We start from the raw sequence: 15,782 nt of genomic DNA on the forward strand, positions 1-15,782 counted from the left end.
TGTTTTTCTCATAAGATCTTACGGGAATTTTCGAAATGTTCACCAACCCTGTAATGTTTATCGAGTTTTAAAGCTGTGACTATTAATACTAGAAAACCCAGTCTATTCAAAATTCTATAAAGATACTAAAGAGCAGAAAGTGATTGCATAACAAAGTAGCAGAAAAGAACGAAGGCAACAAACATGTATAAGAGACAGTTGTGTGCTCTTTGATAAATAATAAAAAAGACAGTTGCGTGCAGACATGCCACCTGTAGGATGATCCCTCTACCACAACAATTTAGCCTTGAGCAATGGCTGTTTCTTTTGATACTAGTAATTTCACCCTCCTTGTGAGATCTCTCATCACATCTATAATGACAGATTTCTTCTCAATTCGGAACTGGATAGCCAACTGAGTAGAATCTGAAACACCCTTTTGCAACAGGGACTCATCCTCCATGATTTTGGTTGGGAAGTGTCCCAGTGCAATCACACATAATGCAATAATGGTGCGAAAAGCAGCTAACTCATTTGCTACACCAAGGGGAGCTTCAACTGAAATAGATTTAAGTTTATCTAAATCATGCTTCTGAACTGTTTCCATGTCACTGGCAAGAACAACTCTTAAGGCTGCCAACAAGCGCCCCTCAACCAACTCCGAACCCCCTAAGCATACCTATTAGGCAAAACAAGAGATGAAAGGTTAAATACCCAATTTGTGTACCAGAAAGTCTAAAGAGGGAAGTCTTTCATAAATTTAGTACAACTAACATGATCAATCTGATAGCAAGTTTAGATCTCTAACTATGCTCATGGCCAACAAAAAGTTTGAAAGGTAAGTACTAGGGACCAGATAGTGAAAGAGTGATTCACATGCATTCTTCTAACTTCCTCAGAGCTAAATGCCACAAAATTTCTTCGGGTGATTTTGCTCTAGAAATTGAGACAGAAAAACGAAAAATTGTGAAACATCCAGCACAATTCATAACGGCCGACGACCTTTACATAAATCTGCAGATTATTTGTAAAGCATTTACAGCGAAACACAGATAATATGCATGCAATATATTTCAAGCCACCAAAAGCCAATAAGCCATTTCCATCTAACCACCCAAATACAGCATACAAGTACCAGAGTTTTTCTTCAAACTAAAACTGAGAAATTATATGAATAAAGTTTGCTCCAACCCATGGTGAACATTCATTGATCGAAATCAAATTATAAAGCAGGATAACAGTAACAATATGTTTTCAGGAAAGTAGAAACCTTAAGAAGAGGAGCTTCCCCATCTAACTTTAGCTGGCATAAAATTTCTTTCTGCCATGGAGATGGTGCAGAGAAGTTGGGTGATGATACTCCAGCAGCCATACTTGCAGCATCCAGAAGCGCTCCGTCATATTTCAGCTCAATACAATCATAGGGGTTTGATGGAATCACAAATCCATAATCCAGCAGGAAAAGGTCATTATTTAAACACCCATAGTTAAGTACTAAACAATCGTTCTGTTTGATCCCAGTTTCTGCCACAACCTGGAATGAGAGAGAATCTTGATGAGTAAAGAAACTTGCAATCCCTGTTGGAGAATTTCAGAATGAAATTAAAGAAACAAAAAGGCAAATAAAACCTTTACTAGCATCTTCATGTCCCTGTCATCTTGGTCCTGAAGTATTATGGCATTTGGCTTGAAACTATGGTTGCACATGTCGATGAGAGGAAGCATCATCGGGACATCATTGTTGATCTCACCTGAAAGCGTTTTACCATATAAACGGAATGCTCGAGACGAAACTGCTGACATTGCCCATCCAAGGGAGGATGCATCTACAGCTTGGCCACCAAAAGGGTGATCATTTGGTTTCAAATTTTCTAGAGCACATTTGACTTCTTGTTCAAAATCAAGAAGAAATCTGCATCTCTTGTTCACCTGCAACAGGGAATCATTAAACCTTCAAAGCTTGCCGTGGAAATCAAGTGGTCGTCAAGATAAGAATCTTAACAAAGCTATATTACAAGGCCTTCAAATCAAGCTATTGAACGTGATGTGCCTCCATGTGTGAGACTTTGTCTAACTCCCAAATTTAGGATTAAGGAGACTGATTGAAGTGTGTTATTCTGTTCTTTAATGTCCTAAAGTAAAAACAAAATGTATGTGGGACAAAGCATACCCAATAGCAAAGAAGGCAACCTAGAGGCTAACATATGGTAAACTAGAGGACATGTCTATCTCTTGGTTTAGGGATCTCACAGAAAGTTCTCTGACAAATAAAACACACATTGTTTCTTCTAGTCTGCTCAAGGGACATTGATAGGCAGGTACATTGCATGGAGCTCCAGCAATCCTCCAAATTATTGAACACAATTTACAAAAATGTCCAAGTCAGGATTCAGCCAACCCACTCCGAGCCAATGTCCAACCATTGACATAACCCACAATTTTCTGAGATATCAGAATAGCTATCCTACATTTTAAATACAACACAAACTAGAGAGGGAAGGACTAGGGAGGGAGGTCTTATACGTTCCTGGCATATTTTTCTTTGCAGGTCTTATATGGTTTGATATACAAGACCTTAGCTTGGCAGAAAAATTGACATTTATGTGGTCAAATAAGGTACCTGGTAAAGAAGTGGAGCATATTGCAAATTCTTTATGTCCTCGCCAGGGAAGAAGATGGGTATATTGAATGTTTCAGGGAGGCTGCTGATGTATGGCCACCAGAAGGATCCAGTTTTTGCTCTTTCTTGCAGAAGCTTCAAACCCAATTTCATTGCCCAAAGTTCCTCTGCCAAATGCTTCCACAGTGTTCGATTTACTCATATTCAAAACTCAGTACAGCCTAATGTACAAAATTTTTAAGTTACCAACCTATGCAGATTGCAGAGTAAAGTAAACCTAATGCTACAGTAAAGTAGTAGGGTCTTGACTGAGAAGAACACAGAATGCCATGTGCTACACTAGTGACTTGAGCATTCCAAATACCATGGCAACGATACTTCAATTCCAACTTACTAGCATGCATGTACATCAAAGTTCAAGCTTTACTGCTATTTTGAACCAAATGAGAGGTGCCACTTACAATTCTACAATTGAACACCACTAAAGTGAAAGCTAGCAAAATGCGAAATACCCATTAACCAATTACACCGAAATACGAGCATAAACCTAATAAAATGGGAAAGCCAAAGAAAACTTACCAGGAACATGGCGAGCCAAATTGACGAGAACAGAGTCAAGCCCACCATCTCCACCCTCTGATTCAAGAGAGCCAAATCTCAAAGGTACGTGCTCGGGAAGAACAATTAGTTCAGAACCTTTCGGGATTTCCTCTGAAGCCACCAGTCCAAGACCAAAGGAACTATCTTGAGCTATCTTCACGGCTTCGTGCACGAACCCTCCTTCCCTACGAACCCACTTGATCAGGTCAGGTGGATATGGGGCCAATCGCCCAGGATAAGAGGTTGAGGTTGAGGCAGCGCAAGTTAGAGGGCGGAAGGCGGTGAGCGAAGCCATTACCATCTTGGAAGCTGCCATGGTCGAGCCACTTCAGTCCTAGTGCAAAGAAAACTTGAGAGGATTTAAAATTTGAGCAGAATGGATTGATTTCCAGGAAAAATTAGGGGAAAGTTCTCAGATTACCCAAAAAAGTAGGAAAATTAAATTATCGTTGTCGAATTTTGGCGGGGATAATTTCGGGATTTCAATTGCTTTGTAATTTATTTTTCTATAGCTTTTTGAAGTCGAAAACGTACTCACATACCCTAACCTGCCCTGCCCCTATTGATATTTTAGTGGCTCATTTTTCAGATTGGCTTATACTTGGAACTTGACCACAAGGGAACAATTGGGCTTAGAAAATGCTCTTGGTGTTACAAATTACAATGGTGTATTTGGGTTTGGGAACACTGAAATGAGGTCATGACGCCACCTCTCTCACGTTAGATGGTAGAAGGCCATGAGAGGCGCATCTCCCGTAGGACTTGCCTCATTCATGCAAGTGGCCATATGACATTTTCCATTCACAAAGAAAATTGATTATGGGAATAGAAAGCTTTTTACTTTCATTTCTTCTCACCTGCTGTTGTATGTTACTCGACCCAAAAAAGAAAAACTCACATCACATGTTGCATTATTTTCAAATCCATGAGCACATTTTGAGGACAATCACTTTTAGAAAGAAAGAAGTTTTTTTGTTCTCCATCTAATAAATCGGCATTCCATCAATGGCCACTGGCCCCAACAGCATTTCCTCACCCCCACTGATGAGAATTTGACTTTGTAATGGCATTGAGCTAAGCTAGTTTCCAGTTGCAACACAAGAGATTAAGAAAAGAAAACACCATTTAAATATATAAAATATAACCCAGTGAACTGACTATATCAACAAGATCAAATTCAAGTCATGAATGAAAATTAGAAAGTACTATTAACATTTGAATATGGTTTAGATTGGAATTATTATACAAGGATGAAAGATGAAAATGTCAACATGATCATGAAATACTTTAATCATATAAAAAAAATTCCTTCAACTAATGAGATCACAGATGCCTTAAACTAATGAGAAGAATGAATCAACAGGGAAAAAAAAAAACAAAAGTGGAATTGAACTAATATTCGGGTTGATGTTGATCAAACTGCAGCAGAATCATTATAACGCGAGCCCATCATCATCATGACCTTAAACTCCTCAAAATTGATCATACCGTCGCCATCGCTGTCGACCGCACCGATCATCTTCTTGCACTCAGCGATCGAACACTCGTCCCCCAAGCTCCTCAGCACTTTATACAATTCCTCGGCCGAAATCGACCCATTCCCATCAATGTCGTAGACCGAGAAAGCGTCTTTCAGATTCTCCAGCGCCTCGGCCTGGTCGACCCCGTTGGTGTTGAGCTCGACGAACTCTTTGAAGTCGATGAAGCCATCGCCGTCGGAATCGACCTCTAAGATCATGTGGCTGAGCTCCTCTTCGTTGGCTGGCTGGCCCAGGCTGCTCATGATGGCTCCGAGCTCGGACGACGAGATCTTGCCGTCGCCATTGACGTCGAATTTCTTGAAGACTTGGTCGAGTTCGGCGATCTGAGCGCGCGAGTTGAAGGATGGGGATCGCGAGGGTGTGGTCGTGAGTGGGAGGGCTGTGGCTGATGGAATGGATTTCTTCTTCCGGGAGAAGAGGGATTTGAAACCCATCTGGATTTGAATTGAAACGACTCTGAGAGAGAGAAAAGGTGAAATGAAAGACGAATTGAAGAAGAAGATAGTCAATGTGAGATTCAGATTTCTAGGGTTGTGTTAAATTTGAACAGGGGGATTTTTTTTGCTTCTTTGTTGTTTGGAGATTCAGGGATTGGGATTGGGATGTTGGTTGCAGGTTATTTTATAAGGATGTGAGAATGAGTAAATGAGAGAGAGAGAGTTTGGTTAGGGATTGGGAAATGGGGGAATTGGGGATTGGGTGAATAACTGAATGCGGAAAACGAAAACAGAATCCAACTGAATCTTAACGCCTATTTCTCTGTCAATGGCTCATCAATAACTCAGATGAATGTGGTGTGGTGGTTGTCGCTAATTTTGGGAGGAGAGAGAGAAGATTGCGCGTCAATTGATGAGTTACAGTCAGTTACACTGCATACACACCAACTCAATGACTCGGTGGATGCCAACGGTAACGATGGATCCCACGCGTCACCGACTCAACCAACCATTTGAGAATGAGTAGATGGCACTAATTAAACAAAAATCACATCAAACAAACCAGGCGTGACTTTTTTAGAATTTAGGGTTAGCTTAGCCGCATAATATATTTAGGGTAATGTTAGGTTTATCATATTTATATACTACATTGTAGGGGTGGGCTCGATTTGGATTGGTTTGATTTTGGACTCAACCCAAACACTGAATTGTAGGCCTTGATTTGGCAATTTTAGAAACCAATACCAAATCATAATTGATGAAAACCGACCACTTTGGTTAACCGGACTTGGCGGGTTGGGTTGGTTTGGTTCAGTTTGAGTTTTTTGGCTTTCAGAGAGAGAGAGAGAGTGAGAGAGAGATGGGAAATAAAAGTGATGGAGAGAGGGAGAGATGGAGAGAAGAAGAAAAAAAAAGAGGGAGAGATGGAGAAGAAGAGGAGAAAAAGAAGAGAGGGAGAAGAAGAAGAAGAAGGAAAGAAAAAAGGAAGGAGTGAAGACAGACAGATGTAAGAAGAAAAAAACATAAAAACAAAAAAAAAGAAGCCAAGATGCATGCGTGTGTTGGGCGTTTAAAAAAAATTCAATTAGGCATATGTGTTGGCATGCCCAACCTTATTATTATTTTTTTTTACCTCTTAAAACTATGTATTATATATTATAATAATATTATATATAATTTTTTTTTTTAATACAATCGGTTTAGTTTGGTTAAACTGTGGTTTTGAATATTGTAAACCGTACACCGAATCATATATTTCGGTTTGGTTTGAGTTCAAACCGATGACCCAAAAAAAATTGGAAAAAAACCAAACCAACCCAAACCATCGATTTGGTTTGAGCGTTGACCAGGTTACCAGTTTGAATGCCCAGCCCTACAATATTGTGTACCATCTTTCTAATAGAAGTAAAGCCCACCAATACAATGAGACTTACTTCTATTAGAGAGGTAATACATAATGTGGTAAGCCTAACATTTTCCATATATAGGGTTGTCGATAACTTTATTTATGTGGGGGTCCGAACAATAAGAGGTAAGAATTGTTTATATCCATATCGATATTGGATATGGATTATAAATTAATCCATGGTAAGATTATTTTCCTGACATGTTTTATCCTTATCGTTGTGGGTTATTGAGTCAATCAAGCCTTTTGGTTGGTTATACACTTTGCAAGACTTGATATAGGATGCTGATTTGAGGAACCTGATGTTGATACTCACAAATATGTTTAATGGATATAACAGAACAAGATTTGCATAATTTCTTTGATTTCTTTTCATTTTTATTGTTTTGTATACGGAAGTAAAGATAAATATTTTTCCGAGTAATGCTTCTTACCACATTATATGACAGATAAAGTAAACAGTCATATCAATTAAAAAGTGTGAATAAATTATAAAATAAAAGAAAATAATAAATTAATTTTAATTGATGTGGTTGTCCACATGAAATGGTAATCTCTTTTCTTTTTTTCTTTATCATATGAGAATATGGTATATAAATGTGATAAATATGCATTATTCTATTTTTCCTCCACATAATATTATCGTGGAAAATGAAAACTTCGCAATTATTAAACTTTATGGCCAAATTTAACTACCATGATAAAGATATTCATGCTTTCCCAATTGGAGATTACCATTTCATGCTTTATGGTAATCTCTTTTATTAGTTTAAAAAAAAAAAAAAAAGAAATTACCATTTCATACCAAATGATGCAACGTGTTACATTTATTAATAACGATACTTTTTTTAATAAATACAATTACAATACGTTAATGATGGGTGAGTATGATGTAATGCCAAATGCTAGGGGCAAAATTGCACTCCTGAAATTGACTTGAAATTGGAGGAGAATCTTAAGGCCTCAACAGGGACAATGCTTGGCTCCTGATATATCAGGAGCCATTCCTCCTCAACAGCTAACGTGGCTTCTTTATAAAACAACACGTGTTGTTTTTTTTTTGTTTTTTTCAACTCCTTTAACCCAAGTCTTTTGCTGGGTTTTTTTTAACTTGGGTCAAGTTAAAGGAGAAAGAGACGAAAACAGGGGGGTGACTTGCAGGTTTTTTTCTTTTTTTGAAAAAAAAAAAGATTTTTCATGGTTGTTGAAGAAAGGAGGAGGAGAGGGAGAGGGAGAAGGAGGAGAAAACTTACATGCTAAATAAAGGTGAAACCAAAAAAATTTGCCGTTCTAGCCACACCAAGTCAAGCAAAAATGGGAAAAAAAAAAAAGGCCAGAGACACCATACTAAGCCAGCAAAAATGGATTAATTGCAAAACAACACACCCACCGTTTTGTTCTTTTTCTCCACCATAAAACCAGTCTTCCCTCTCTTCTCTCCAATTCTGTACATTTCAAACCTTGCCAAAACCCTAGATTTTTTAATGGATTCTCAATTTTTGCTCACTCTTTCTCTTTGTTTCCTTTGCATTTTCCCTCATCTCTCCTATTCCAGAAGAGGAGAGAAGAGAGAGTTGGGGGTGGAGAGGAGAGAAGAGAGAGAGACGGGGAGATGCAGAGCCGGCCCTTGGGGAGGGCAACTGGGGCCTGGGCCCGGGGCCCATAATTGAAAGGGGCACAAAAAAAAAATCAAGTTAAGCCATATATTATATACGTATAGAACAAAACAAATAAAAAAACAAAGAGTCCTCAGGAAAACAAAAAAACAAAAAAAACAAGGCATGAATTTTTGTTTAATCCTCCCTTCCCAAAAGCGCGTGCTAACTCATATATGCTAGTAAATATATTGTTTTTTTAATCCTATCCCAAAAAAAAAAACAAAACAAAACCATACCATACTGGGTTTAGATTCTTGTTGTCTCAATTTTCTCATATATGTATCTATCATCCCTTACTCACAGTCACACTGCAGCCTCTCTCCTCTCCATCGCCTCTCTCTTTCCCTATCCTTTCCTCTCCATGGCAGAAGAGAAAAGCCAACAGAGCTGTAAGTCCTTTCTCTTTGTCTATTTATTCTCTATGTTGCTGCTATTTTCCAAATAATCACTTTATATAGGCATTCTTGCAGATTCAAGGTCGCCAATTGTGAACTTATTCATTGAGAATTGAGATGGGTTTCAGGTGCAGACCCAAATAAGCAACAAAGATGATTTTCCTTGGGTCTTAATCAGTTTTGCAGGGAGAACGTGAGTTTTGTAATGGATTACCTCGTTTAAACATGAAAATTTATCTGAAGATTTACCAAATGAATTGTTCATATTCATTTGGAAGAATAAGCAGAAAATGAAAATGAATTGAAAGTTTATGATGCAAAAATGGCAGATTTACTTTTAGAAAAATTTCATGTGGGAGAAACTAACTACAAATTCCCTATGGATGAACACGATGACATTTTTCCTCAAATTATTATCATCAAACAATAACAAATGGGAAGGCTCATGTTGTAAAACAATGAATGCTATAATTTTAATAAAATTAATTAGTTGATAAAAAAAATTATAATTTTAATGTATATATTATTTAGGGCACGCTTTAGATTTTTGCCATGGGCCTCAAATTACCCAGGGCCTGCTCTGGGGAGATGAGAAAAGAGAGTTGGGGGATGAGAGGAGAGTGGGTGAGAAGAGAGAGAGAGTCAGTGAAATAAATTATAAAAAAGAAAAAAAAAAAAGGTAACATGTGTCACTTTTTAAAGAGGTCACATCATTATTGAGGAGGTATATCAGGAGCCAAGCATTGTCCCCTCAACAGTCAACCCCTCCCTCCCTTGGCTCCGCTGCCCGCACATGATGTCCTCCCAAAAGGACCCCACTTTACAGTCTACCCCACTATTTAAATCAATCAATCTCTGTCCCAAATTAAAAAAAATACACCATTAATCAATCAAAATTGAAAAAGTAAAAATAAAATCAATACTGCCAAGAAGCCAATATCTGAATTGAAAGACAGAGCACTGAAACCCCGCACCTCATATATCACCATATCATACCCTCTCCTCTCGACTCGTTTACAGTTATATCTGGTCGGCTGGTCTTCCAGTTCCTCCTCCTCTCTCTGCTGATGAAGGGAAGCTGAGACTTTTTGAAAGATTTAATCTTTTTAACTCCCACGAATCACAATGGACTCAAAGTCTGTGCGTTTCCTTACCCACCAATGTTTCTTCTCCGCCGTTCGATCCGGCGACCTTGGGTCGGTGAGACAGGTGGTCGATAAGCTCACAAAGGACGAGCCCTCAAATGGGTCCCTCGTCTCTGATCTGATGGCGATGCAGAACGATGCAGGCGAGACTGCCCTGTATGTGGCTGCAGAGAATAATCTGGAGGAGGTGTTCAGTTACTTGCTCCAGTTGTGTAATATAGAGATTGCAAAGATCAGGTCCAAGCATGATATGAACGCCTTTCATGTTGCCGCCAAGCGTGGCCACTTAGGTATTGCTTTCTAACTGTTACTGTGCTTAAGCTTTGCTTGTGTGTGCGCGCGCGATGATAACTGATTGGGTTGAATTGCTTGGTTATTTTTATGCACGCTGAAGGAAGGGTATTTACAATAATTAATAATAATTTCCTTCCAAGAGTGAATATTTGAGATTAGTAAGAGAATCAAATTCTCTGTACTGCAAGCAGAATAATTCCCAAGTCTGACATGTTGAAATTCCTTTGTTTTTTTCCTTTAAAAAGAAATTTCTTTTGGTTTGTTTCCATAAAGGAGTGTATTTCGAACTGAAGAACCAAAAAGAACTATGATTTTGATTTTGACATATTTTGAAGGGAAGCTCAGAAGAAAAAAAGTCATCTCCTCAAGTATATGGTATATGTTTGTAGGCCAAGGGAAATAATAAATAATCACTGATAAATTGCGTATCGCTAACCTGGGAAAGATGATAATTTTGAAGGTCTTGTTTGTCTTAATCTGCTTTGCATATACTGAAGCTACTATGATATATCCTAGAGGTTAATGCATAAGAAATTTTGCAATCTGGTGGCCATTTTGAGTTGATTTCTGTGTTTTCCATGCTATATGTATACGGTAATCACTGCAGTGGTGAAAGGATTTCTTTTTTTATATATTTATCTGGAATAGGGTGTTGACTGTTATTTATTCAGGTATTGTGAAGGCACTATTGGGAATTTGGCCTGAGCTATGTAAATTGTGTGACTCGTCAAACACTAGCCCTCTTTATTCAGCTGCCGCTCAGGACCATTTTGATGTAGTTAACGCCATCTTGGATGCCGATGTCAGCTCAATGAGGATAGTGAGAAAAAATGGTAAAACTGCGTTACATACAACTGCAAGGTATGGCCACCTCCGTACTGGGAAAGAACTTATAGATCGAGATCCAGGAATAGTCTGCATAAAAGATAAAAAGGGTCAAACTGCACTCCATATGGCTGTAAAAGGTCAGTGTACTCCGATTGTAGAGGAGATTTTGCTTGCTGACCATTCTATACTGAATGAACGCGACAAGAAGGGCAACACAGCTGTGCATATAGCCACGAGGAAATGCCGTCCCCAGGTATCTTCATGTTGGCATTTTATTTACGGTAGAAACACATGAGCTCATGAAATCCTTATCATTAATTATTTCTGCCCACTTTCCATTTGTGCGTATTGCCATTCCGTGTAGGATGAAAATGAATCAGCTCATGAAATACTTGTCATTAACTATTTCTGCCTTCCCTTGCATTTATCAGTTGCTTTTACTTACCTGGTAACCGTAAATCTAAACTGGATTAGGAGCTAGTTCATTCTCATGGCGATTCCTCTTGCAGCATCAATAAAGTAGCCAAGGAATCATGCAAGAAGATACCAAATAAATATTTAAGATTAACCGGCTAATACACCAAGTGCCTACATGCTTAATTGATAAAGCATCTGCTTTCTCGTTGTATGTCAACCCTTGGCTATATTGTGAGCCTGTTTTTCCTCATTGAAAGGCTTCGAAGAGGAACCAGAAAGTATTTAAAGGAATATATAACTATAGTATTACATCCTCAAAGTCGATTCTTGACAGCATCTGAGGAAGAGCTTATAATATAATGCCTTGCTGGTGTGAGTCCAATGGCATATGTTTGTGTATTCTTTTTTTTTTTCTTTTTACTCCCGTGTTGAAGTTTTACCCTCTTTCTTTCAGATAGTGGGCGTTCTGCTGAGCTATAGGACTATTGATGTCAATGCCATTAATAATCATTATGAAACTGCAAAGGATTTGGCAGATACACTACCATATGGAGAATCAACATTGGAAATTAAAGAAGCACTAGCGGAAGTTGGTGCCAAGTATGCAAGACATGTTGGCCCAGTGGACGAAGCGATGGAACTGAAGAGAACTGTGAGTGATATCAAGCATGAGGTGCAGTCACAGCTTATACAAAATGAAACAACTCGACGACGAGTTTCTGGTATTGCCAAAGAACTAAAGAAACTTCATAGAGAAGCTGTCCAGAACACTACCAATTCTATTACAGTAGTTGCTGTTCTGTTTGCGTCGATAGCCTTCTTGGCCATGTTTAACTTGCCTGGCCAATATGTAAAGGAAGGACCGGAAGCAGGGATGGCTAACATAGCTGATAGTGTTGGTTTCAAAGTGTTCTACCTGTTAAACGCTACGTCTCTTTTCATGTCGCTAGCAGTTGTTGTGGTTCAGATCACTTTGGTGGCCTGGGAGACAGGGGCTCAGAAGCAAGTGGTGTCAGTGGTTAACAAACTAATGTGGGCTGCCTGCGCTTGCACTTGTGGGGCTTTTCTGGCGATAGCCTTTGTGGTCGTCGGAGAGGGGAGTTCATGGATGGCTATTACCATAACCGTTATGGGAGTGCCAATGCTTGTTGGAACTCTTGCAAGCATGTGCTACTTTGTTTTCCGGCAACACTTTGGGGGTTTCCGGCGCGACTCTCAACGGCGCATCAAAAAGGCCAGCGGAAGCAAGTCCTTTTCGTGGTCAGTCTACTCGGCAAACATCTCAGATCTTGATGATGACTACAACTCCGACCTTGAGAAAATCTATGCTTTGTGAACACTAATATACAGTATTATAGTATTAGTAGTATACATATGAGTTGTTTTAACACGTTTTCCGCCCAATGTCTTGTTTAGCTCTTCATCTATCTGTTGAAGTAAGAGTTGTTGTTCATAATTAAAGGGGGTGCTGCTGTAATCTTGGTGCGCGCCAAGCTAAGTTGTTGGCTTTTTGCCCTGTACCTCTTAACTCTAGCTCTTTAATTCACAGTTGATTGTAGATTATGTATATTGTATTTGTAAATGTAGATTGCGGTGATACCAATAATATGTAAAATAGTACTCAATACTTAATTGATTTGCCACATTACATTCTAATAATGCCCCAAATAATTTTTTATTTATATTTTTCCCCTGATTTCTCTAAAACTACTACTGTACTGTAATAATTTTCCCATAACAGAGCGGGATGATCAGTCAACATATCGTAACAGAAAAGAAAAACTTGAAAATAAGTGTCAGTTAATTTTCAGCGTAATCCGTCAAAATTTATTAATAGAAAAAAAAAATCCTTGAAAATCCCTTTGATTATGGGTATGATTAATAATCAAAGTAAGGAGAACAGTTAGTGGGTCGGGTTCCTCTCATTTATTAAAAGAAAACAAATGTATGTCGAAGCAGCCATTGTTGTTGTTAATGGCAGGGAAACCTAGGCTGCCTGTAGCAAGCAGAGGTTTTTCTCCACTCTCTGTCTGCTCTTCTCCACCCTCTGCCGCTGCACGCCGTCATCACCACTCATTGTCGCACACTGCCATCCAAAGCTTCAAATCACTCAGGTACCGTCTAAACTTTTAGTCTCTGAAAGCAAATTCAATTTTTCTGTCCATTTTAGCACCAAAAATAAAATTTCTCGGTTCATTGTTTGCTGTTTTGCTAGAATCATGAGTGGTGAATGATCGATAGATGGAAAGTTATGATTATTACTGATTTACTGATATTTTAGATTGAATATTGTCCACTTGCTAATATTTCTTTTTTGTGTTTTCGCTATTTTGCTAGAATCATGAACAGTAAATGATTGATAGATGGAAAGCTATGATTATTGTTGATTTATTGATATTTTAGATTGAAAATTGCCCAAATGAATGCTCTTGCAATTTTTTGGGTAGAAGATATGTATGTTCTCAACAGTTACAATATTCATCGATCTTACAAGTGTAGGTAGTAGTAGAAACATGGAAGTAGCTGAAGTTGAAGGTGATCATGTTCCATCAGTAGTTCCAGAGCTCCCAAGTGAAATCATATGGTTTCTTATACTGCCAAGGCTACCAGCTAAGTCTCTGATGCGGTTCAAGTGCGTTTGCAAGTCATGGTCCTCTCTCATCTCCGGTAACCCTACATTTCTTGGTGTCCACCGAAACTTGCGCTGCAACAACAGCAGGTACACTCACCTCCTCCTCAATGTCTTTGACTGCAACACAGGCCACGACCACTTGCTCTCCGTCCAAACCAACCAAGATGGAGATGGAGATGGTAGTACCTCACCTGCCAGTGCCACCCACCTTCTAACACTGTCCCCTGACTATCATCTCTACGATTATCAGTGTACTAATGGCCTGTTTTGTATTTTTTACTTTGCTAAACCGGTAGCCACTAAAACCCAACATGACCCCGAGGACCACGTTCATATATTTAATCCCTCCACTGGAGAGTCGATCATTCTCCCCCATACTTCACTGTCCAAATACACACTCCAGATTAAAGGCCACTTTGGGTTCAGTCCTTTTACAAACGAGTATAAGCTTCTCCAAGTCCAATTGTGCCATGATTGGACTTCAAATCTCTTTAGTTTAAAGCTCAAGATTTTGACTTTGGGTTCTGATTCATGGAGGTGCATTGAGGTTGACCTTGATCAGCTCCCTTTTAATCCCCTTTCTTCCCACTTGTATGGTGAAAGTGTGTGCCTTCATGGAGCCCTACATTGGATATATCAAGATGGTGAGGATAGGAGTAGGATAGTGGTATTTGACCTTGGAGAGGAGAGATTCAAGGTCATCGCAACTCCTGAAGATGATGGTAGTGATCCCTGTTGGACAATTGCTGAAGTGGGTGGACGTCTAGCTCTAATGGATGACAAGGATGCAATGCCACAGAAATTAATGTTGGAGTTATGGATTTTGAAGGACTACCAAAATCAAGTGTGGGCTAAAGAGACTATCAATTTTCCCTCCCATTGGCGGGAGTCAACGTACCATCATTTGAATTCTTTACGTACAATTCACACAGGTGAGCTCTTCATTCAATCTTCACCGGGAGTACAGGCATCTCTTCATTTCTATGATATGAAGAGTAATAGTTTTTATAAAAGTTCAATTGTTTTGCCTGATCGGATATGGCAGAATGATGGTGATGCTCGGTTGGGCTTAATTACTATTTATCATGAAACCCTTGCCCCCTTAAGATTATAATTCATGAGAATGGAGATGGAATAGCATTTCATTTCGTTTCATTATTGTAAAACATAATTAATGGGTTGATTCTTGTGCAAGAGAAGAAGGATTTGTACTACTGGACATATATTTTCTCTTTCCCTTTCCCCTTCCCTGCTATACCATGCTTTAAGCCTTTACCATATTATAAAGGAAATAGGATCTGAACTAGTTGTCAAGTTTTAAAGTTTTTCTGTGAACATGCGATAAGTGGTCAGCCTTTTGATGCTAATTACTCTTTCGTTTGGATGAGGGAAAATAATTCAGTATTTAGCTAGAAGTCGGGAATTTAAGAGGAGAAATTGACAATTCTCTTGTTTGGCAACTTAAGTGTGGAATTCATTAAATGACACACGCAATTAGATTAATTTTATGAGTAAGTTCTATTTGGTTGATGTGCTTGCCTCGCCGACCAAAGTAGGTTAGAAAATGAACAGCATTCTTGCACTGGATTTGAATGATTTTTCTTTTTTGGGTTCTCAGGAAATAGTAAACTATATATATCAATATTCACAACAGATAACATCGCTCAAGTTTCTCATTTGGGTTATGCTCAACTGCACTAGAAAAAATCTTCAGTCCAGAAAAAAAGGAAAAAAAAGAAAGAGAAAGACATCATTATTCAAATGGAATGGTAAAAGATGTGCAGAAAATGAGGCTTTTACAAAGTCAATGGCATCCTCAGGGTCAGGAGCA

General features: G+C 38.8%; 4 protein-coding genes across 4 annotated transcripts; 2 read left to right on the forward strand and 2 right to left on the reverse strand.

Moving 5' to 3' along the window:
* Nucleotides 1-103: 103 nt before the first annotated feature.
* On the reverse strand, nucleotides 104-3,762 carry LOC110762779 (Rubisco methyltransferase family protein). The gene is made up of 5 exons (XM_021965464.2): nucleotides 3,179-3,762; nucleotides 2,600-2,766; nucleotides 1,609-1,908; nucleotides 1,250-1,513; nucleotides 104-658 (listed from the first exon to the last, which is right to left on the reverse strand). Exons 1-5 carry the CDS (start codon nucleotides 3,513-3,515, stop codon nucleotides 281-283), a joined length of 1,446 nt encoding a protein of 481 aa, XP_021821156.1. The 5' UTR covers nucleotides 3,516-3,762; the 3' UTR covers nucleotides 104-280.
* Nucleotides 3,763-4,384: 622 nt separating this feature from the next.
* On the reverse strand, nucleotides 4,385-5,601 carry LOC110762781 (EF hand calcium-binding protein family). The gene has a single exon (XM_021965466.2). The coding sequence runs from the start codon at nucleotides 5,172-5,174 to the stop codon at nucleotides 4,614-4,616; it is 561 nt and encodes a 186-aa protein (XP_021821158.1). The 5' UTR covers nucleotides 5,175-5,601; the 3' UTR covers nucleotides 4,385-4,613.
* Nucleotides 5,602-9,543: 3,942 nt separating this feature from the next.
* Nucleotides 9,544-12,951, forward strand: LOC110762778 (Ankyrin repeat family protein). Its single transcript, XM_021965463.2, has 3 exons — nucleotides 9,544-10,070; nucleotides 10,746-11,155; nucleotides 11,774-12,951. The coding sequence occupies exons 1-3, from the start codon at nucleotides 9,761-9,763 to the stop codon at nucleotides 12,653-12,655; spliced, it is 1,602 nt and encodes a 533-aa protein (XP_021821155.2). The 5' UTR covers nucleotides 9,544-9,760; the 3' UTR covers nucleotides 12,656-12,951.
* A 266-nt stretch (nucleotides 12,952-13,217) lies between these two features.
* On the forward strand, nucleotides 13,218-15,165 carry LOC110762780 (putative F-box protein At1g32420). The gene is made up of 2 exons (XM_021965465.2): nucleotides 13,218-13,433; nucleotides 13,819-15,165. Exon 2 carries the CDS (start codon nucleotides 13,833-13,835, stop codon nucleotides 15,063-15,065), a length of 1,233 nt encoding a protein of 410 aa, XP_021821157.1. The 5' UTR covers nucleotides 13,218-13,433; nucleotides 13,819-13,832; the 3' UTR covers nucleotides 15,066-15,165.
* Nucleotides 15,166-15,782: the final 617 nt, after the last annotated feature.

Source organism: Prunus avium, chromosome 1 (assembly GCF_965620075.1).
Source record: "Prunus avium chromosome 1, drPruAviu1.hap1.1, whole genome shotgun sequence".
Lineage (NCBI taxonomy): Eukaryota > Viridiplantae > Streptophyta > Magnoliopsida > Rosales > Rosaceae > Prunus > Prunus avium.

Coding starts and splice junctions, on each gene's coding strand:
- LOC110762779 (XM_021965464.2), bottom strand. CDS start 3,515: ATGGCAGCTTCCAAGATGGTAATGGCTTCGCTCACCGCCTTCCGCCCT. Junction 1,514..1,608: donor ACATGAAGATGCTAGTAAAG/GTTTTATTTGCC, acceptor CTCTCATTCCAG/GTTGTGGCAGAAACTGGGAT. Junction 659..1,249: donor GGGAAGCTCCTCTTCTTAAG/GTTTCTACTTTC, acceptor TTTGCCTAATAG/GTATGCTTAGGGGGTTCGGA.
- LOC110762781 (XM_021965466.2), bottom strand. CDS start 5,174: ATGGGTTTCAAATCCCTCTTCTCCCGGAAGAAGAAATCCATTCCATCA.
- LOC110762778 (XM_021965463.2), top strand. CDS start 9,761: ATGGACTCAAAGTCTGTGCGTTTCCTTACCCACCAATGTTTCTTCTCC. Junction 10,071..10,745: donor CGCCAAGCGTGGCCACTTAG/GTATTGCTTTCT, acceptor TTATTTATTCAG/GTATTGTGAAGGCACTATTG. Junction 11,156..11,773: donor CGAGGAAATGCCGTCCCCAG/GTATCTTCATGT, acceptor TCTTTCTTTCAG/ATAGTGGGCGTTCTGCTGAG.
- LOC110762780 (XM_021965465.2), top strand. CDS start 13,833: ATGGAAGTAGCTGAAGTTGAAGGTGATCATGTTCCATCAGTAGTTCCA.